This window comes from Dreissena polymorpha, chromosome 14 (assembly GCF_020536995.1).
Source record: "Dreissena polymorpha isolate Duluth1 chromosome 14, UMN_Dpol_1.0, whole genome shotgun sequence".
In the NCBI taxonomy this organism is placed as follows: domain Eukaryota; kingdom Metazoa; phylum Mollusca; class Bivalvia; order Myida; family Dreissenidae; genus Dreissena; species Dreissena polymorpha.
This window is the reverse complement of record NC_068368.1, coordinates 21378648-21401823: the sequence shown is the minus strand read 5'-3', so window position 1 is coordinate 21401823 and position 23176 is coordinate 21378648. Positions and strand designations below refer to the sequence as shown.

At 37.4% G+C, this 23176-nt stretch overlaps 1 protein-coding gene and 1 long non-coding RNA gene across 5 annotated transcripts in view; both read left to right on the top strand.

Moving 5' to 3' along the window:
• The window catches only part of LOC127858169 (clarin-2-like), a 45917-nt gene that overhangs the window by 10263 nt on the left and 12478 nt on the right, over positions 1-23176 (top strand). For 2 of the 3 annotated variants that reach the window (XR_008038779.1, XM_052395142.1), the window contains exons 2-3: positions 15303-15413; positions 18573-18758. Coding sequence is in view for 2 of the 3 variants with exons in the window: in XM_052395142.1 (XP_052251102.1) it covers positions 15303-15413; positions 18573-18758 (297 nt within the window). In the remaining variant the exon portion in view is untranslated. Of the gene's footprint in view, positions 1-2463; positions 3079-15302; positions 15414-18572; positions 18759-23176 lie in introns of those variants that run through there. The other variant, XM_052395143.1, reaches the window with a different exon arrangement.
• On the top strand, positions 15424-18562 carry LOC127858173 (uncharacterized). 2 transcript variants are annotated; one of them, XR_008038782.1, is made up of 5 exons: positions 15424-16060; positions 16750-16789; positions 16970-17089; positions 17592-17930; positions 18228-18562. It is a non-coding gene; the product is annotated as an uncharacterized LOC127858173 (long non-coding RNA). The 2 variants fall into 2 exon arrangements; XR_008038781.1 differs by having other exon boundaries at positions 17512-17930.

Genomic DNA, 23176 nt, shown 5'->3' with positions numbered 1-23176 from the left:
TATACTTAAGATTACCCGGGGTACATGTAAGTAGTAACCGAGCCGACAATAACCAATCGAGCGATATTGGCCGGTTGCCTATAAACGTATTAACTGTACCCGGGGTACATTGTAGTATATTTAAACTAACCCGGGGTACTTTTAAGAATCGAGCTTCACTACCATTTGAACCCGGGTTCAAAGTGCCGTTTGCACATTAAACCCTTAAACACGGGTTCAAGACTTTGAACCGCGGTTCAAAGTCTCTTAACTATATAGTTAAGAAACGACCAATGAAATCGTGAAATTTGCCTTTTAATTGTGGTTTAAGCTCCGCTGATTGGTTGTCGTTAAATTGACATGACGCCTTATCTATGATCGCTCCGCCCACTAGAATTGATCCACCAATCAGCGATCGATTAATCGGGCGCACTCGTTAGCAACGACCTGTCCGCCATTTTCTAGACAAGCTACATGTTTAGGTTCACTTTTATTCCAACGAGTTTCTTTTGTTTTCCTCTTAAAAAAACGATTAAAAATGGTTAAACGGTGTCAATGGGGATTATGTAACTCGGACAATCGATATCCTGACAGATTAGTTGGTGACATTGAATTTATTTCGTTTCCAAAGCCGAAAATGGATCTTGAGAAGTGTAAAAGATGGATAAAGGCATGCGGTCGTCCCCATTTTTTAAACGAGTTTCGTTTATTCTGTTCGGATTAAAAAACGGAAATGAAATATGGTAAAAACGGTGTAAAAGGGATTAATGCAACTCTGACATTTGGTATCCAGAAAGATAAGTTAGATGAATTAAATTTATACCATTTCCAACGCGGCAATGCGGTCTTGACAAGAGCGAGTTGAAGCTTCAAGAATTACCGAGATCCCCTTTATAAAACATTAATTTATTTCTTCACAAACTTGAAATGTCATATAAGCAATAACTAAGCATTATTAAGTATGTATTATGTCACGTGTGCATGTAAAATAATTGAGAATTTTGGTACCCAATGCGTGTAACTTTACGAAATCCCCGTTAAATATCGCCTTTCTGTGTGTGTCAGAAACAAGTGAAAACCATTTTGTTATTATTTTAATAAAGACGTATCGATAAATGCTATTGTAAAGGAGTTATTATTACTGATATTAGTTAACCAACAAATACGGTAACTTCGGGGAAGTCGGTACCTGCGCGAGCGTCTGCTATTGGTAGCCTTTTTAATTTATAATAGCCTGCCCGTATTCCATTTCGTACAACGCTAATTTTATATCAGACAATGTCCAAGCTCACTGTGTTGTTTTAACGCTTTAAATTATAGTGATTGATAAATGTCCCATTAACAATGTTTCATATGATTAATATCACTTTTATACGCATTAACATGTGGGATTGAGGTACCCACCCGGCGTCAGAAAGCGCGTAAAACTTCACCGAATTCCCAGTTATAAAGCGCTATTTCGTGTCAAATACACGGGTAGGGGGGAACGTTTCGGTAATAATTTTGTTAATAACACGGGTAAATACCGTTGAAGTGTTAATTTATTGCAAATACCACCATTACACGTAATAACGGGTTCGATTTCGGTAAGCGCGCAAGCGTTTGAGAGCGTCTTTAATGTACCGATTTACCCGTTATAAATAGCTGATGTTCTCTTTAATCGTATATTTTTTGCATTTGCAGAATAAGTAAATGGCATCAACCTCTTTACAAGTGTAATATGGTGTTAAACAATTCCATAAAATCATCCGGAATATCGCGTAAATCTATATGCAGTCTATAGGCAAAGAAGCCATTTTGGTGTTAGCTTGTCTAGGTTTTCTTCCCGCTGAGCCACGTGATTAAGTGGGCGGAGCGATCACTGATAAGGCGTCATGTCAATTATGTAGATAAGAGATTTGTATCTAACTTTAGACACACTTTGAACCGCGGTTCAAACTCTTGAACTCGGGTTTAAGGAATAAATGTGCAAACGGCACTTTGAACTCGGGTTCAAAGTCTCTTAATTAACCCCATAGTTAACTGTTAAATAATTAATGTGCATTCCGCGCGTCTTAACCCCAGTTTAAGACTTTGAACCGCAGTTTAAGACTTTGATCCGCAGTTCAAAGTCTCTTAACCCTATAATTAAGAGAGGAATTAATGTGCAAACGGCACTTTGAACTCGGGTTCAATGTTTCTTAACTATATAATTAATTGTTAAATAATTAATGTGCATACCGCGCCTCTTAACCGCAGTTTAAGACTTTGAACCGCAGTTCAAAGTCTCTTAACCCTATAGTTAAGAGATGACCAATGAAGTCGCGGCATTTACCTTCTAATTGTGGTTTAAGCTCCGCTGATTGGTTGTCTCAGATAACAGATTTGTACCTATTTTTAGACAAACTTTGAACCGTGGTTCAAAGTCTTGAACCCGGGTTTAAGGAATTAATGTGCAACGGCACTTTGAACCCGGGTTCAAAGTCTCTTAACTATATAGTTAACTGTTAAACCGTGGCTTAAGGAATTAATGTGCATTTCGCTTGCTAATGCCATATTTCCGAATATGGCTGGCGGTTTGCGCATGGGTTGGTTACTTGTCTAGTAACTTAATTAGCTTTGTTCGCAGTGGCACCCTCAGGATCCTCGCATAATGCAGCCTCAGGCGCTAAAGTACCTTCAAACTTGATAACACACATAGGTCTACCTAATACGGAAACGGTGAACGGCAACGGACGGGTTTTAGTCCGAACCAAATCTATTGATTTCTAAATGACTTCTCAAATGGAGCACAGCGCAGATAAACAAAATCAATTAATCTTGATTTCAACGATTATATCTTTAAAGTATCAGGATTTTTGTTAGAATATTTAAGGCCAGGATTTAATAAAAATATGGAGAAGAACAAGAAACTTTTGATATCGACAACAATTGTACTGTCTTTTTTTGCCGTTCTTTTAATCCTGATTTCGTTGGCCACTGATAGCTGGGTGGAGTCGAATCCCAAACTGCTCAACACTGTGAATAATACGAGGGGTGAAAGCGAGGCGAACTACGGGTTATTTAAAGGATTTAGAATAAAGGATGTAGGTTTTGGACCAAGGTCATCAAACTTGCAAGGTATATACAACTCGAATAAATTGTTATTAGAAATATTAATAGAAATGTAAACCTTAGTTGTTGAATCAGTAAATTCGTTTATAAATTTGTATAGTTACAACTTACAGCCAGGATTGTAAATGTTAATATTTATGTAAATGTCTGTGAAAATTCGGGTTCAGTGAGGTGTTTGAACCAATGACAGCTCTTCCAGCTGAGCTAAATAGGGCCCATTTCTTGCTCACGCATACTAAATTCCTATTTTGTATCCTTATAACTACATTAAATGTTAAAAGCAAATCTTGGAGAAGAGATATGCAGCCCATTAGGCAGAGTAGGCAACTACCCTGGGTACCCATTTAATTATTAGAGCTTGAGAAGATAATATACCGAACCATATTGTTTCGCTGTTTTTTTTTCAACATCTTCCTTAGGGGGCTGAGACTGGAGGAAAATAAAACACAGCCCACTAGTGGCCTTGGGAATTGGCCCCAAAAATGTTGCTGCCTCTTAAATGGCATCTACAGTGCTTTATTAGTCGGGGCACTATTGATATGCCTTGTGGAGGGCTTAAACCCCTACCACCTACAGAACTTTAGAATCTAGCATGACAGTAAATTTATTGAATAACATAACTAAAATATTTATAGAGTGACAAAAAGCAACATGATTCAGACAACAACCGCAAGTGTTAATATGACTGTCCATGGGTTTTTCTGCCATGTAAAAAAGGTCCTAAAACAGACCCGATTCCAAACCGAAATTATTAAAAATAACCCCAATTTCCCCCCATTTTTTTTGTAAGAAAGAAGTCTCTTATGACTTATGATTATAAGAATCTATATCTCAACTTTATTTTTTAAACATCCTACAAGATATATAACTTAAATTAAGTCCTTTTTGTCGATAAATAATTGCCGCTTTTATCGATTAAAAAAATCTGGGACTCCAAGACTCCTTTTCCCAAAATGGTTAAAAAAAAACCCTGCCAGGGCTTTTTTGCCTTCTGTGAGAATGGCCGGTTTTCACAATTTTGGTAAATTTGCTACTTAAATTTTCACAATTTCAAAAAGTTTGCAACTCAAATTTTCAAAATTTCAAGAAGTTTGCGACTCTAATTTTCACAATTTTAGAAAATTTGCGACTCATTTGTTCACAATTTTGAACAGTCCGTGACTTATTTTTTCACAAAATGGGGGGAAGGGGCCGAGGCCGCTTCACAAAAACAGGAAAAAAGCCCTGCCTGCTGTCCTACAGGCACATATCTAGTTTATACTATTTAGGTCATTGTTATGAACTGTATGGGCTGATGAATGTAAATACAGTATGTACATGTACATCATTTTTGTGACGACAAATTACAGGGTTTTCAGCACTGTCTGCGCCTCGGGAAGACGGAGGCACTCTCAAAGCAAACGGACCCGATCCCAAACTGAAATTTAAAAAAAAATCCCAATTTCCAAAAAAAAGAATAACGTGTCTTATAACTTGTGTGACTAACCAGTCTTTGTTTTGGTCAAAAATATCTGCTGTAAGGTTTTGACTGTTCAGTTCTTATCTCAGAATGTAACTGTAACTGAAAAACAAAACTGCAGTATTTGAATAAACGTTGAACATGCCCAATATTGCATCTGTTTGCATAAAGAAGACAAAATAACAAATAAAAACAAATTTATTTGTTAAACCACTGAATTATTTAAGCATGATAAATTAACAATTTTTTCCCTAATGAGCCGTTTAATCGAAGCAAAAATTCCCAAAATGGCCAATTTTGTCGATAAAAAATTCCCAATTTGGTCAGACTCCTTTTCCCAAAATAGGCAGAAAAAACCCTGAATTATTGAACTGGACTGAAATTACTACGTTGTTTACAGGTTTGACCAAAGTTGCAGTTTTTAAATTGATGAAACTATGTTTCTGATAAAGTGTATCCAGTAAATCTCAATTTAGGTGTAAATGTTTTTAATCCTTTTAACACATTTTTCAATTGTTATTTAAACCAATTTTCCCAATTGTGCTTATTACTTAAAAGATGAGATCCTAAAGAACTTTACTGTTGAGAGAGAACTGCAGTGTTTTTATGAACATACTTATTGTTTGATGTGTTGATTAGGGCTTTTTTATAAGCAAGAAATGTTAACTTCATTTAATATTTAATTATATTTAAAGCAAAATTCCTTCTTGCCATTTGTACATTTTGTGCAAATGTATGATTAAAAAAATTGTTTTCATGTTCATAAACAACAAACAAGCTTATTAAAGAATTTAATACCTAGTTTTAAGTACATGTTTTTGGCATTTATAAAGAATCAGGGGTGTGATTTTTCATCTGATTTCCTCCCTTTCAATGTTGAACTAATTTTACAAATAACTGTAAACTTTGCTTGATCTATATAGAAATGAAGAGTTTAGTTGAACCTTGAAAGGGGTTAGTGCATTTTCCTCCCCTGTGGTGGTTCTTAACTCTTTCAGTGCGGGAACCGAATTTTGAAGGCCTTTGCAAACAGTTTGGATCCAGATGAGACGCCACAGAACGTGTCATCTCATCTGGATCCAAACTGTTTGCTATTCTGATAGTATTCTTTGAAAAAAAATCAAGAAAATGCTAATTTTAGGAATTCAGCAGACGACATTTTAGCAGACGACAAATTTCCCAGCATGCAAAGGGTTAAATCACACCCCTGAGAATGGGGTCTTGTTCATGGAGTTTAAATTATAGTTTACAGTCCAGAATCAGTAATGTGAATTTCATGCATATTATGATGAAAAAATCACAACAGTAAACAAATATAAATATTCTCCCTTTTACCTGCAATTAAAGAAAACCATGATGTTGAACGAGCACTGTGGCGTAGTGGATATGATGTCTGCCTAGCGACCAGGAGGTCACAGGTTTGATTTTCACAGTGGGAGAGTTCTTTAGATCTAGTACTGGTTCTTGTCTCAGGAAACAGACTCGATAGTATTTCAAATAAGCATTAGGCTTTTGATGCAATCAAACTAAAATAGAAAGGTTTAAAGTCTCTATAACGCTCAAAATCAACGAAAATTTCGTTAAGTATTTCGTAAAATAAAGTTAACAATCAGTGTTCCTTATAGCAATAGCCAAAATTTCAAAGCTAGATGTGGTATGATTACATGGATTTTTGTAGATACAAAATGCTCGTTTTTATTTATTTGTGGCCACAATTAATTCCCGCGAATATATCTATTCATACGATACACGAACACCATTTTAGTGTTCATGTGTCGTATGAATAGATATGCAAAACAATCATAAAAACGAGCATTTTGTATCTACAAACATCTATTTTACCAGACCACATCTGACGTTGAAATTTTCGGCAATAGCCGTAAGGAACACTGGTTTTTAAATGGTTAAGTTTATTTTACGAACAATTGTACGAAATTTTCGTTGATTTTGAATAGTAATGTTACTTTAAACTAAAAAGGACTGAATTTTTCTATCTTGCTCAGTTTAGAATGTTCACACAAATACACAACTTTAAAGGACTCATTTGCTGGAATTCCATCATAGAAATTGGTCATGTAAAATACGGTACTCTTTAAAAGGCTTGTCATGCGATTGTTTTTGTCAAAAGGGCGTTACACAAATGACAAATAAACTTAAAGTGGGATGTTTATCGTGATTCAGAGATTTCTGATTTGAGGCGATAGTAAACTACAGCATATTCTCATCATAACCTCCCTGTTATATTATGACGTTCACTTCCTAGTTCATTGATTGTATTCATGATTTTATGTTTGTTATCAGTTCAGGGCTACTTTAAGAATCACCTAACAGATTGGGATGAAATCACTAAATTTCAATTGAATTAATTTTTGCAGACAACATTATCAAAAAAAGGGCGGGTTGGTTTTCATTAAGCTTGGAAAGCATAAAATAACTTAATATTTTCCAGATCATATTTATTCACAAAATGAATTATATAAAATTTCTTTAATGAGCTGTAAGAACAGTATTATATTGCACATAGAGAAAAAAACACACAAAAACAGCATCAATTGTTATGAACATTGGAAAATTTGAAATAGTTGTTGTTGAGAAAATCTGCAAGATTTCACTCACTTGGCAGAGTTTAGAGTCTGTTAAGTATATTCAATATTAGCTCTGGAAATCAATTTGCTTCAAGAGCAATTATTAAACAGTTTATAAAATATATTTAATTAATAATCAACAATAAAACATTTAAGAGGTGCACAGTTTGTGATTTTTATGCCCCCCTTCGAAGAAGAGGGGGTATATTGCTTTGCTCATGTCGGTCTGTCGGTCTGTCCGTCGGTCCATCCACCAGGTGGTTGTCAGACGATAACTCAAGAACGCTTGGGCCTAGGATCATGAAACTTCATAGGTACATTGATCATGGCTCGCAGATGACCCATATTGATTTTGAGGTCACTAGGTCAAAGGTCAAGGTCACGGTGACCCGAAATAGTAAAATGGTTTTTGAATGATAACTCAAGAACGCATACGCCTAGGATCATGAAACTTCATGGGTAGATTGATCATGACTCGCAGATGACCCCTATTGATTTTGAGGTCACTAGGTCAAAGGTCAAGGTCACGGTGACCTGAAATAGATAATTGGTTTGCGGATGATAACTCAAGAATGCATACGCCTAGGATCATGAAACTTCATGGGTAGATTGATCATGACTCGCAGATGACCCCTATTGATTTTGAGGTCACTAGGTCAAAGGTCAAGGTCACAGTGACCCGAAATAGTAAAATGGTTTTCGGATTATAACTCAAGAACGCATATGCCTAGGATCATGAAACTTCACAGGTAGATTGATCATGACTCGCAGATGACCCATATTGATTTTGAGGTCACAAGGTCAAAAGTCAAGGTCACGGTGACCCGAAATAGTAAAATGATTTTCGGATGATAACTCAAGAACGCTTTGCCTAGGATCATGACACTTCATAGGTACATTGATCGTGACTCACAGATGACCCCTATTGATTTTCAGGTCACTAGGTCAAAGGTCAAGGTCACAGTGACAAAAAACATATCACACAATGGCTGCCACTACAACGGACAGCCCATATGGGGGGCATGCATGTTTTATAAACAGCCCTTGTCAGGGGTGTGATTTTTCCGCGGATTTCCGCGGATCGGGTTGTCCCGGATGTCACTTCTGAGATTTGCGTAAATTCATTTTAAAAAATGTGGGGGAGAGGGGCTACCACCGATTCTGCGGACGTATTTCATAAGCGGCCCGAAATATCCGCGGCCCGCAAAATCTCTCCGCATTTTACACTGGTAGATTCTGCCTAAGCATTTTTAAAACGAGCCATATAATTGGCTGTCGTTTCCCAATCTTCCAATTAAAATCGTGTTCTTAAAATGCGCTCTGTGATTTGTTTGCAAATGGCGCCGTTGTGAAGAGAAAATTAAGATTATTGAAATAACAAATAGCAATCGAATAAACGACTGACATCACCTAGTCTGATAGGAATAATGAAATGTGTTTGTCAAAAAAAGACTACGTTTTAGATACAAGCAACACATATTTTGTTAAGAAATGTGCCCACTGAATTTGTGTCACGGAAACCAGTGTTTGCAAATTGGAGTGTAGACTGTAGTCTACTCGCGAAGTAAAACAATTTAGAGAGTATCGTTTGAACATGGAAATAGACAAACATGATTTGATTTTTATATGTGTGTGGGTCTGTGTATAATCAGATTCATATGCATATTCTGCTTTATTATGTTTGTCACGCTGTTCAGTTAACTGAAATAGCTTTGAACTGAGTGAAGATGTGAAATGCAAGATATTGAAAGGTAAACAAATTAAATATATTAATTTAACTAAGTTAATACATCATTAACACCAGAATAACACTCAAGTGTGTTTGGTTATATTTAGTCTATTAACTGTCATTCAATACATTGAAAAACTGCTGCTATTGATCACAATAAATACTTACTTAACTGTTTACTTTGCATCCTCAGTATCATTAATGTGAAGTTTAACAGGTTTTTATAAAGAAATATTGTTATGAAGTTCAAAAAGTTGTTTATTTTAATGTCTGTTTTTATGTTTGTCATTGCGTTATGCGCGCCATTCGCGTAGTCATAATCAGTCAACAGAATTTTCCTCCCCTCTGACTTTGCCTCAATCACACCCCTGCTTGTTTACTTAAGAATTCTCAGTTATGTCAACTTATTTGTCTTTAATAATTGTTTAATTGTATACTGCAAATTATCACATTACAGTGATTTTGAAAGTCCATTTGCTGGTGTATTTTTTCTGCAGAATGTTATTGAATGAATGGCACAAATTTCACTGCGCACTGGCCCTTATGTTTACCTCTTTATAATTTACAGCCGCTTGCAGCTTATAAAACAAGCCATTCACATAGTTTTATTGATCGCACTGGCCCTTATGTTTACCTCTTTATAATTTACAGCCGCTTGCAGCTTATAAAACAAGCCATTCACATAGTTTTATTGATCGAATAGGAAAGAATTCATGAAATAGAATGTAGTCCAAGTGCTCTTGACTGATAACATTCAGATATGATACTCCTGTCCACCTTTGCTATAGCATGAATTGTTCAGATAGGGGTTTGTTTTATGTTTGATCAGCAAACACCTCTTGTTGCTGTGAATCCCCTGACTTCCATTTCTTTCCTTTTAATTGAATGTTTTCATGGTATATAGGACTTATTTTAGCTCCATGGTGCCCTTGCATGTCCAGTTATATTTCCCTGTTACATGCACCACTGTAACTTGTATTGAAGTCCCTGGTTAAAGCTATATAAATGGGCAGAATCGTAAGAAAACGTGTTTTTATTAACCAGGTTTTTAACCAGGTTTTCCGAAGGAAAAAACTGGTTATTAGATTGGCGAATGCGGGCAGGCGGGCTGGCGGGCGGGCGGAACAAGCTTGTCCGGGCCATAACTATGTCGTTCATTGTCAGATTTTAAAATCATTTGGCACATTTGTTCACCATCATTGGACGGTGTGTCGCGCAAAATAATTACGTCGAAATCTCCAAGGTCAAGGTCACACTTTGAGTTCAAAAGTCAAAAATGGCCATAAATGAGCTTGTCCTGGCCATAACTATGTCATTCATTGTGAGATTTTAAAATCATTTGGCACATTTGTTCACCATCATGGGACGGTGTGTCGCACGAAAGAATCACGTCAATATCTCCAATGTCAAGGTCGCCACGACTTAAAATAGATTTTTTTAAAAAACAAACTTACAAAGGGGGGTAATTTTGTTTGTTCATTTCAAAAGTTCAGTTTGAGTTTTCTCCCTTTATCAGATTTTTTTTTCACAATGAAAACCTGGTTTTGTGACAATTTTGTCCCTTGTTGAGGATATCACTGAAAATCCGGTTAAAATCAGTTGAAAACAAACAAAATAGCGATTTTTATTTTTGAGTCGAGTACAGTTAAGTACGAAAACGACCTAATTAAAATTCATGATTTGACACGTTAATTGAAACCTAAACAAACAAAAACAAATACGGGCAAATTTAGCGGAGAGAAGGTAAGATCAAATGCAAATGCATCTGTTACAGACGGAAACTGAGTTGCAAAGCTATGTTTTTAGCTTACCTGAGCACAAGTTGCTCATGGTGGGCTTTTGGGATCGCCTTTTGTCCGTCGTCCGTCGTCAACATTTTTCCTTGTGAACACTAGAGGCCACATTTCTTGTCCGCTCTTCATGAAACTTGGTCAGAACATTTGTCCCAATGATACCTCGACTGAGTTCGAAACTGGGTCATGCTGGGTCAAAAAATAGGTCACTAGGTCAAACAAAAGAAAAACCTTGTGAACCTTGTTGAAGTCACATTTGATGCCCAATCTTCATGTCACTTTGTCAAAATGTTTGTGTTAATGATATGTTGGTTGAGTTCAAAAATTGTTCCGGTCCGTTGAAAAACATGGCCGCCAGAGGGCGAAGCAGTTATCCTTATATGGCTAAAGAGAAACCTTGTGAACACTCTAGAAGTCACAATTTTTGCCCTATCATCATGAAACTTGGTCAAAACATTGGTTTCATTGATATCTCAGAAAAAACATGGCCGCCAGGTGGTGGGGCAGTTTCCTCAATATGTATATAGTGAAAACATGTGAACACTCTAGACATCACATTTTTGGTCCAACCTTCATGATATTTGGTCAGAACATTTGGTTTCTGGATACGAAGGTTGAGTTCGAAAATGGTTCGGATCAGTAAAAAAACATGGCCGCCAGGGAGGGGGGGGGTCTTTTTCCTTATATTTATAAAGTAAAAAAAGCTTGTGAACACTCAAGAAGTCATATTGTTTGCCTATTCATCATTAAATTTGGTCAAAACATTGGTTATGTGGATATCTCGTGAGTTTGAATATAGTCGTGAACATTTGAAAAACATGGCAGCCAGGGGGTGGGGCAGTGTTCTCTATATGTATATAGTGAAAACATGTGAACAGTCTATAAGACACATTTTTTGCCCAAGCTTTATGAAATTTGGTCAGAACATTTGTTTCCTTGTTACGACGGTTGAGTTCAAAAATGGTTCAGATCGGTAAAAAAACATGGCCGCCAGAAGTCACATTTTTTTGTCTAATCATCATGAAACTTGGTCGAAACATTTGTTTTATGGATATCTTGTTATGATATCTGGGCGAGTACCTTTATGGTTACGGTCTGTTAAAAAACATGGCTTTAAATGGCTTTATAGTGTAACCTTGTTTACACTCTACTATAAAATAACCGATGTAACCGATGTACACGTTGAATGAAATTAATGCATATTATGATATTCATGATCTCCATGCAGTTATGTGAATATTAATGCTGCCGATAAGATATACATGTACAGTTAAATTGCCAAATTTTTTTATATTTATTATGCCCCCCTTCGAAGAAGAGGGTGTATTGCTTTGCTCATGTCGGTCGGTAGGTCGGTCGGTCCATCCGTCCACCAGGTGGTTGTCAGACAATAACTCAAGAACGCTTGGGCCTAGAATCATGAAACTTCATAGGTACATTGATCATGACTCGCAGATGACCCCTATTGATTTTGAGGTCACTAAGTCAAAGGTCATGGTCACGGTGACCCAAAATAGTAAAATGGTTTCCGGATGATAACTCAAGAACGCATACGCCTAGGATCATGAAACTTCATGGGTAGATTGATCATGACTCGCAGATGACCCCTATTGATTTTGAGGTCACTAGGTCAAAGGTCAAGGTCACGGTGACCCGAAATAGTAAAATGATTTTCGGATGATAATTCAAGAACGCATATGCCTAGGATCATGAAACTTTATAGGTAGATTGATCATGACTGGCAGATGATCCCTATTGATTTTCAGGTCACTAGGTGAAAGGTCAAGGTCACGGTGACCCGAAATAGTAAAATGATTTTCGGATGATAACTCAAGAACGCATATGCCTAGGATCATGAAACTTCATAGGTTGATTGATCATGACTTGCAGATGACCCCTATTGATTTTGAGGTCACAAGGTCAAAGGTCAAGGTCACGGTGACCCGAAATAGTAAAATGATTTTCGGATGATAACTCAAGAACGCATTTGCCTAGGATCATGACACTTCATAGGTACATTGATATTGACTTGCAGATGACCCCAATTGATTTTCAGGTCACTAGGTCAAAGGTCAAGGTCACAGTGACAAAAGTCGTATTCACACAATGGCTGCCAGTACAATGGACAGCCCATATGGGGGGCATGCACGTTTTACAAACAGCCCTTGTTTTTGTTCCTTTCTAAAGAGGGTTATTATGTTTATGATTGGTTGGGGATGAAGTGCAACAAACATATTTTTGCCATCTGAAAACCCTTTATTAAATAATCTCAAAATTTTAAGTAGTAATATTGATTTCACAGAAAAATTACTTAGGGGAGAAACAACTGTATATACAATGTAACAGTTTACAGTCAGGCCCCAAATTCCTGTGCTGGCCACTTTTCACACATTTTGTTGCATGTAATTTAATGACCTGCAGACCAATGAAATAACCATTAGCCACAACAGGTACCTCATTATCTCTGACAGTTGCTTGATGCCTAACCCCTTGTTTACAGCCCTTTGCAGTGAACAGCATGGAACAGCAATTGCTATACAGTGGTATCAATATAGAGATAAACACATAAATACATCTGTCTGGCATTTAATTATCGTATAAAAATCAGCATTCTGACTGCATAAAAAGAACAGATTACAACATTGAAGCAAGCTCTTGTCAAATAGCAAAATTATGTACTTACCGTAGGTTTCCACTTATGGCGCGCTCCTGTGTATAGAGCGCAGGCTGTTTTTTTAAATGCAAAAATGGAGAAAAAATATTTAAAGACAATAAAACCACCAAATCGGACCGAAAATGGCCGCCATTTTACTATTTCACAATCCAATAATCCGGGGCATTGGAAAGCTTAATTAAGCATTCAAAATAGGAAGTGTCATTATGATTAGGAGCATGGGTTGCATAGAACTATACTTTTCTGACAATTTTGTAATTTTCTAGCAAAAGATTAACAGTCCACGTGCATTTTGTGAAAAACATGAGAAAATAAGAATAAGTGTACATTGTGTGATTTTTCCTCGGGAAAGCATGGGCATTACCAGTAAATTTGAATGTCGCATGGGAGACAGAATACAGTTGTTGAGGTAAACCACTGTTGAACGTTCAATATTTATACACACAAAATGCAATTGCATATCTTCACGTTCTCAAGTGTCAATTAGTGTCTCAAATGTCAATTAGCGTCTTAACAAGTCATGGCACATATTACTCAATAACATCTGCCAATGACCCCCTTTCACACCTACCGTTACCCGCAAAAAAAGACCTCGTTCGCACCTACCCTTGCCTGCTCTCCGAAATGTAGACAACAATCCCCATCGGAATTCATCAATAAAGAAGTGTAAAAACACAAACAAAGAAATGTCCGCAAGTTTATTCAAACAAATTTATTTTTGACCAAAACTTCTTCTACCGCATTCAAAAGACAAAAGTCGCTTAATACAATATGAAAAAATAGTGAAAACTCTTCGGGGGAATTCAAAGTGCTCGCATAAGACAAAAGTCGCTTAATGCACAAGATTGACTGTATTTATCTTCCATAAATCAATCAAAACAGTTGACAGTTTTATTGAATCAAAGCAAGTATGCAGCTTTAACCAAATTAAAGCAGCAATGATTTTGAAGTTTTCATTTTTAGTTCGGCTGTTTTCAGAGAAAACCCGAGGTATTGTCATAGCCAGCTCGTTGTGTCGTGACGTCCGCCGTCCGCGTCGTGCTAAAACCTTAACATTTTGTCAAGGTTTTGAACATTGGCTATAAAATCAAAGTGCTTCCACCTACAACTTTGAAACTTCATATGTAGCTGCACCTTGATGAGTTCTACACGCCTCACCCATATTTGGTTCAAAGGTAAACGTCACTGTGACCTCTAACAAAAAAAAATTAAAAAATTGTGACAAACTTTCATTTATTAAAAAGTGCACCCGAAGCCGAGCGTTGGCACCCGTTATGCGGTGCTCTTGTTATAGCTTATTTCACCCTATGTCAAGATAGAACACACCCTATTTTTTCAAAATCAATGGATGAAAATCCTATTTCCCAAAAATTATCTGGGGCTCTGATTAAGTCTTAAATAGTAATTTTTATTTTAATGATCCTGGCATTGACTGCTGGGGCGGAGCGAAAAAAATGGCACGTTGGTCAGTCATCCAGTACATACAAGACTAATCCAAACATCCTTTATAATGCTTTATACAAACGTTTGATACATTGATGTTGCCATTGCACACTGTAAACATCCTCAGGCTCACATAGACTTTACCTCTTTCTTACCTTAGTAATGACCCCCTTTGGGACTTATTAAAAATGTCCAAATTCTTGGTTAAACCAAATTACTGCATTTGTCTGTCATCAAAACCACTTGCAACAAAGTTTGATTGCTGCATAAATGTTATCTATGAACAATCCAAAGTTCCAAACCCAAGGTCTTGCCTTGACATCATCTTCACCTTGACATTGATCTTGTTTTGAACTTTGACTTCATGATGTCTACATTTGTAGGGACTTGTATAATAGTGGTCTGCACAGGTGTGTGTATGATGTCTTCATGTTGTCTATGTTTGTATTCTCTATACTTTTATTACAGTGGTCTGCTCAGTGACAGGGGGTCTATGTTGTGGCTGTATGTTTGTATTCTCCATGCTTCCCTGTTTTGCAATTTACAGTGGTCTGTTCAGCTTCTGATGGAGTGTGTGTGCTGTGGCCGGAAGAAGGGAGAGCAGTCGAAGAGAACACTGCCGATGAGTATATCACAAAAACTCTAAAAAACATGACAGGTGAGTAAGATACAAGACAGGTCAGTTAGATGAAAGACAGGTCAGTTAGATACAAGACAGGTCAGTTAGATGAAAGACAGGTCAGTTAGATACAAGACAGGTCAGTTAGATACAAGACAGGTCAGTTTGAAACAAAACAGGTCAGTTAGATACAAGACTGGTCAGTTAGATACAAGACAGGTCAGTTAGATACAAGACAGATCAGTTAGCTACAAGACAGGGCAGTTAGATACAAGACAGGTCAATTAGATACAAGACAGGTCAGTTAGATACAAGACAGGGCAGTACGCAGTTAGATACAAGACAGGGCAGTTAGATACAAGACAGGTCAGTTAGATACAAGACAAGCCAATTAGATGCAAGACAGGTCAGTTAGATACAAGACATGTGAGTAAAATACAAGACGGGTGAGTTAGATACAATACAGGTCAGTTAGATACAAAACAGGTCAGTAAGATACAAAACAGGTCAGTTAGATACATGACAGGTCAGTTAGATACAAGACAGGTCAATTAAATACAAGACAGGTCAGTTAGACACAAGGCAGGTCAGTTAGATAAAAGACAGTTCAGTTAGATACAAGACAGGTCAGTTAGATACAAGACATCTCAGTTTGATACAAAACAGGTCAGTTAGATACAAGACAGGTCAGTTAGATACATGACAGGTCAGTTAGATACAAGACAGGTCAGTTAGATACTAGAAAGGTCAGTTAAATACAAGGCAGGTCAGTTAGATACATAACAGGTCAGTTAGATACGAGACTGGTCAGTTAGATACAAGACAGGTGAGTAAGATACAAGACAGGTGAGTTAGATACATGCCAGGTCAGTTAGATACAAGACAGGTCAGTTAGATACAAGACAGGTCAGTTAGATACAAGGCAGGTCAGTAAGATGAAAGACAGGTCAGTTAGATACAAGACAGCCTAGATAGGCCAGTTAGATATACGACAGGTCAGTTAGAAACATGACAGGTCAGTTAGATACATGGCAGGTCAGTTAGATACATGACAGGTCAGTTAGATACATGACAGACCAGTTAGATACAAGACAGGTCAGTTAGATACAAGACAGGTCAGTTAGATACAAGACAGGTCAGTTAGATACAAGACAGGTCAATTCAATACAAGACAGGTCAGTTAGACACAAGACAGGTCAGTTAGATACAAGACAGGGCAGTTAGATACCATACAGGTGAGTAAGATACAAGACAGGTGAGTTAGATACAATACAGGTCAGTTAGACACAAGACAGATCAGTTAGATACAAGAAAGGTCAGTTAGATATAAGATAGGTCAGTTAGATATAAGATAGGTCAGTTAGATACAAGACAGGTCAGTTAGATACAAGACAGGTCAGTAAGATACAAGACAGGTAAGTTAGATACAAGATAGGACAGTTAGATACAAGACAGGTCAGTTAGATACAAGACAAGCCAGTTAGATACAAGACAGGTCAGTTAGATACGATACAGGTCAGTTAGATACAATACAGGTAAATTAGATACAATACATCTCAGTTTGATACAAGACAGGTCAGTAAGATACAAGACAGGTCAGTTAGATACAAGACAGGTTAGTTAGATACAAGACAGGTCAATTAAATACAAGACATTTCAGTAAGACACAAGACAGGTCAGTTAGATACAAGACAGGTCAGTTAGATACAAGACAGGTGAGTAAGATACTAGACAGGTGAGTTAGATACAATACAGGTCAGTTAGACACAAGACAGGTCAGTTAGATACAAGACAGGTCAGTTAGATACATGACATGTCAGTTAGATGCAAGAAAGGTCAGTTAGATATACAAGACAGGTCTGTTAGATACAAAACAGGTCTGTTAGATACAAGAAAGGTCAGTAAGATACAAGACAGGTCAGTTAGAAACAAGACAGGTCAGTTAGATGCAAGACAGGTCAGTTAGATACAAGACAAGCCAGTTAGATACAAGACAGGTCAGTTAGATACAATACAGGTCAGTTAGATACAATACAGGTCAGTTATAAACAATACATCATAGTTTGATACAAAACAGGTCAGTTAGATACAAGACAGGTCAGTTAGATACAAGACAGGTCAGTTAGATACAAGACAGGTGAGTAAGATACAAGACAGGTGAGTTAGATACAATACAGGTCAGTTAGACACAAGACAGGTCAGTTAGATACAAGACAGGTGAGTAAGATACAAGACAGGTGAGTTAGATACAATACAGGTCAGTTAGACACAAGACAGGTGTCAGTTAGATACAAGACAGGTCAGTTAGATACAAGACAGGTCAGTTAGATACAAGACAGGTCAGTTAGATACAAGACAGTTTAGTTACATACAAGACAGGTCAGTTAGATACAAGACAGGTCAATTATATACAAGACATGTCAGTTAGACACAAGACAGGTCAGTTAGGTACAAGACAGGTGAGTAAGATACAAGACAGGTGAGTTGGATACAATACAGGTCAGTTAGACACAAGACAGAGTTAGATACAATACATGTCAGTTAGATACAAGACAGGTAAGTTAGATACAAGACAGGTGAGTTAGATACAATACAGGTCAGTTAGACACAAGACAGGTCAGTTAGATACAAGACAAGTCAGTTAGATACATGACAGGTCAGTTAGATACAAGACAGGTCAGTTAGATACAATACAGGTCAATTCAATACAAGACAGGTCAGTAAGACACAAGACAGATCAGTTAGATACAAGACAGGTCAGTTAGATACAAGACAGGTGTGTAAGATACAAGACAGGTCAGTTAGACACAAGACAGAGTTAGATACAATACATGTCAGTTAGATACAAGACAGGTCAGATAGATACATTACAGGTCAGTTATAAACAAGTCAAGTCAGTTAGATACAAGACAGGTAAGTTATCATATCTTGTAATGTAATGCATAGAGAAATGGCATTTCTAAAGAGCAGATTTTATTTTGAGTGAAACTCCATGAAATAAACGGAATTTAAAAAGCGTATGTAGCCTTTATTATGCTTATGGTGTAGAATACAAAATGCATTTGTTTGCTTAAATGAATGCAAACCAGATTATTTGTAAAGAAATGATTGGATTGCAAATTGTATTCATTAAATAGCAGGATTGTGGATTATGTTTTACTAATAATCCATGATGTGTATTGTGTTGGTGTGTTTCAGCAAACGAGCCCCTTTGGCAATCAGGTCTGTTCAACTTTGGCTACTATGTGACCATCATTATCTGTGCTGCGCTCTCCATGGTGTTTGGCATCATATCAATAGGTTTTGCAGTGTTCAATATCTGTGGCAAGCCCATTGAGACGATCACGGGACCCTGTGGGCTGTATGTCTGGAATGGGTTTGCATGTGAGTCACATGATCTGAACGGGTGTACCTGAAAAAGAAACGTTTTTTGGGAGTGATATGCCGTAATGTGTCGTCCAAGATAAGCCTGTGCAGTCTGCACAGGCTAATCAGGGACAACATTTTCCGCATAAACTTGATTTATTTGTTAGAAAAGACTTTCTTGAAACGAAACATCAAAAAATTGGAAAGTGTTGACTCTGATTAGACTGCACAAGCTAATTTGGGACTACACTTTACGCACAAACATTAAACCCTTTTTAGCTCACCTGAGCACAACGTGTTCATGGTGAGCCTTTGGGATCGCCTTTTGTCCGTCATCCGTCGTGCGTCTGTTGTCAACATTTTGCCTTGTGAACACTCTAGAGGCAACATTTCTTATCCTATCTTCATGAAACTTGGTCAGAACATTTGTCCCAATGATACCTCAACTGAGTTCGAAACTGGGTCATGTTGGGTCAAAAACTAGGTCACAAGGTCAAACAAAAGAAAAACCTTGTGAACACTGTTGAAGTCTCATTTGATGCCCAATCTTCATGTAACTTTGTCAAAATGTTTGTCTTAATGATATGTTGGTTGAGTTCAAAAATTGTTCCAGTCCGTTGAAAAACATGGCCGCCAGGGGGCGAAGCAGTATTCCTTACATGTATATGGCTATAGACAAACCTTGTGAACGCTCTAGAAGTCACAGTTTTTGCCCAATCATCACGAAACTTGGTCAAAAGATTGGTTTTCATTGATATCCCGGACGAGTTCGAAAATGGTCCAGATCTGTGAAAAAACATGGCCGCCAGGGGGCGGGGCAGTTTCCTCTAATATGTATATAGTGAAAACATGTAAACTCTCTAGAAGTCACATTTTTGGTCCTATCTTCATGAAATTTGGTGAGAACATGTGTTTTCTGGATATGATGGTTAAGTTTGAAAATGGTTACGTTTACTTGAAAAACATGGCTGCCAAGGGGCAGGGCATTTTTCCTTATATGACTATAGTAAAATCTTGTTAACACTCTAGAGGCCACATTTATTGTCTGATCTTCATGAAACTTGGACAGAAGATTCATCCCAATGATATCTTGGACGAGTTCGAAAATGATGCCGGTTGGTTGAAAAACATGGCTGCCAGGGGGCGGGGCATTTTTCCTTATATGGCTATAGTAAAACCTTGTTGACACTCGATCTAGAGGCCACATTTATTTTTTCGATCTTCATGAAACTTGCTCAGAAGATTTGTCCCAATAATATCTTGGATGAATTCAAAAATTGTAACCTTTGCATGAAAAACATGGCTGCCAAGGGGCGGGGCATTTTTAGCTCACCTGAGCACAATGTGCTCATGGTGAGCTTTTGTGATCGCCTTTTGTCCGCCAACCGTCGTGCGCCATCAACATTTGCCTTGTGAACACTCTAGAGGCCACATTTATTGTCTGATCTTCATGAAATTTGGTCAGAACATTTGTCCCATTGATACCTCGACTGAGTTCGAAACTGGGTCATGCTGGGTCAAAAACTAGGTCACTAGGTAAAAAAAAAGAAAAACCCTGTGAACACTGTAGAAGTCACATTTGATCCCCAATCTCCCTGAAACTTTGTCAAAATGTTTGTCTAAATGATTTGTTGGTTGAGTTCAAAAATGGTTCCGGTCTGTTGAAAACATGGCCGCCAGGGGGCGGGGCAGTATTCCTTATATGGCTTTAGAGAAACCTTGTGAACGCTCTAGAAGTCACAGTTTTCGCCCAATCATCACGAAACTTGGTCAAAAGATTGGTTTTATTGATATCCCGGACGAGTTCGAAAATGGTCCAGATCTGTGAAAAAACATGGCCGCCAGGGGGCGGGGCAGTTTCCTCTATATGTATATAGTGAAAACATGTGAATTCTCTAGAAGTCACATTTTTGGTCCAATCTTCATGAAATTTGGTGAGAACATGTGTTTTCTGGATATGATGGTTAAGTTTGAAAATGGTTACGTTTACTTGAAAAACATGGCTGCCAAGGGGCAGGGCATTTTTCCTAATATGGCTATAGTAAAATCTTGTTAACACTCTAGAGGCCACATTTATTGTCTGATCTTCATGAAACTTGGGCAGAAGATTCATCCCAATAATATCTTGGACGAGTTCGAAAATGATGCCGGTTGGTTGAAAAACATGGCCGCCAGGGGGCGGGGCATTTTTCCTTATATGGCTATAGTAAAACGTTAACACTCTAGAGGCCACATTTATTTTTTCGATCTTCATGAAACTAGCTCTGAAGATTTGTCCCAATGATATCTTGGATGAATTCAAAAATGGTAACCTTTGCATTAAAAACATGGCTGCCAAGGGGCGGGGAATTTTTAGCTCACCTGAGCACAACATGCTCATGGTAAGCTTTTGTGATCGCCTTTTGTCCGACGTCCGTCGTGCTCCGTCAACATTTGCCTTGTGAACACTCTAGAGGCCACATTTATTGTCTGATCTTCATGAAATTTGGTCAGAACATTTGTCCCATTGATACCTCGACTGAGTTCGAAACTGGGTCATGCTGGGTCAAAAACTAGGTCACTAGGTCAAAAAAAAGAAAAACCTTGTGAACACTGTAGAAGTCACATTTGATGCCCAATCTTCATGTAATTTTGTCAAAATGTTTGTCTCAATGATATGTTGGTTGAGTTCAAAAATGGTTCCGATCTGTTGAAAAACATGGCCGCAAGGGGGCGAGCAGTATTCCTTATATGGCTATAGAGAAACTATGTGAACACTAGAAGTCACAATTTTTGCCCTATCATCATGAAACTTGGTCAAACATTGGTTTCATTGATATCTCGGACGAGTTCGTAAATGGTCCAGATCTTCGAAAAAACATGGCCGCCAGGGGGCGGGGCAGTTTTCTCTATATGTATATAGTGAAAACATGTGAACACTCTAGAAGTCACATTTTGGACCAATCTTCATGAAATTTGGTCAGAACATTTGTTTTCTGGATATGACGGTTGAGTTCGAAAATGGTCCAGATCGGTGGAAAAACATGGCCGCAAGGGGGTGGGGAAGTTTTCTCTATATGTATGTAGTGAAAGCATATAAACAGTCTAGTTTTGATAAGCCATAATGTTAAAGAAAGATAACCTGTACATACTTCTAATAGTTAACTAATAGTTAACTACCTTGTATAAACCTGAGACTTCTTTCATAAAATGTGGTGTACATAAAGACAGTAGTTTGCATGCAATTGACATGACGCCTTATCTATGATCGCTCCGCCCACTAGAATTGATCCACCAATCAGTGATCGATTAATCGGGCGCACTTTTTAGCAACGACCTGTCCGCCATTTTCTAGACAAGCTACATGTTTAGGTTCACTTTTATTCCAACGAGTTTCTTTTGTTTTCCTCTTTAAAAAAACGATTAAAAATAGTTAAACGGTGTCAATGGGGATAATGTAACTCGGACAATCGATATCCTGAAAAATTAGTTGGTGACATTTAATTTATATCGTTTCCAAAGCCGAAAAGAGATCTTGAGAAGTGTAAGAGATGTATAAATACATGCGGTCGTCACCACGAACAACTGAACGTCAACACTGTCAAAGACAATTATAATATATTTTTATCGGATATACTAGCAGATTTAAATAGTTTATGTTATCGATCTGATTATCACATAATATTTCACTTATTTAAAAATAGTTTTATCAGTTACTAGGTCAGAAGCGAGGTTCATCTGCATTACTTAAAGAGAAATAAAACCCAGCATGAAGCCTAATTCATGCTGTGTTTTATTACTCTGATAGTAATGCACTTAATTGACATCATACATGTTATTTGAAGGTGACATGTGATATATTATCTTATTAACGGTATCTCCACATTTGCACTCATGTGGTGTCACCAATAAACGCATTTAATCCACACTAGGAGCTCGAATGCCTAGATCTCATTTTTTAAACGAGTTTCGTTTATTTTGTTCGGATTATTAAATGGAAATGAAATATGGCAAACACAGTGTAAAAAGGGTGAATGCAACTCTGACATTTGGTATCCAGAAAGATAAGTTAGATGAATTAAATTTATACCATTTCCAACGCGGCAATGCGGTCTTGACAAGAGCGAGTGGAAGCTTCAAGAATTACCGAGATCCCCTTTATAGAACATTTATTTATTTCACAAACTTGAAATGTCATATAAGCAATAACTAAGCATTATTAAGTATGTATTATGTCACGTGTGCATGTAAAATAATTGAGAATTTTGGTACCCAATTTGTGTAACTTTACGAAATCCCCGTTAAAAATAGCGTTTCTGTGTGTGTCAGAAACTAGTGAAAACCATTTTGTTATTATTTCAATAAAGACGTATCGATAAATGCTATTGTTCAAGAGTTATTATTACTGATATTAGTTAACCAATAAATGCTAAAATTCGGGGAATTCAGTACCTGCG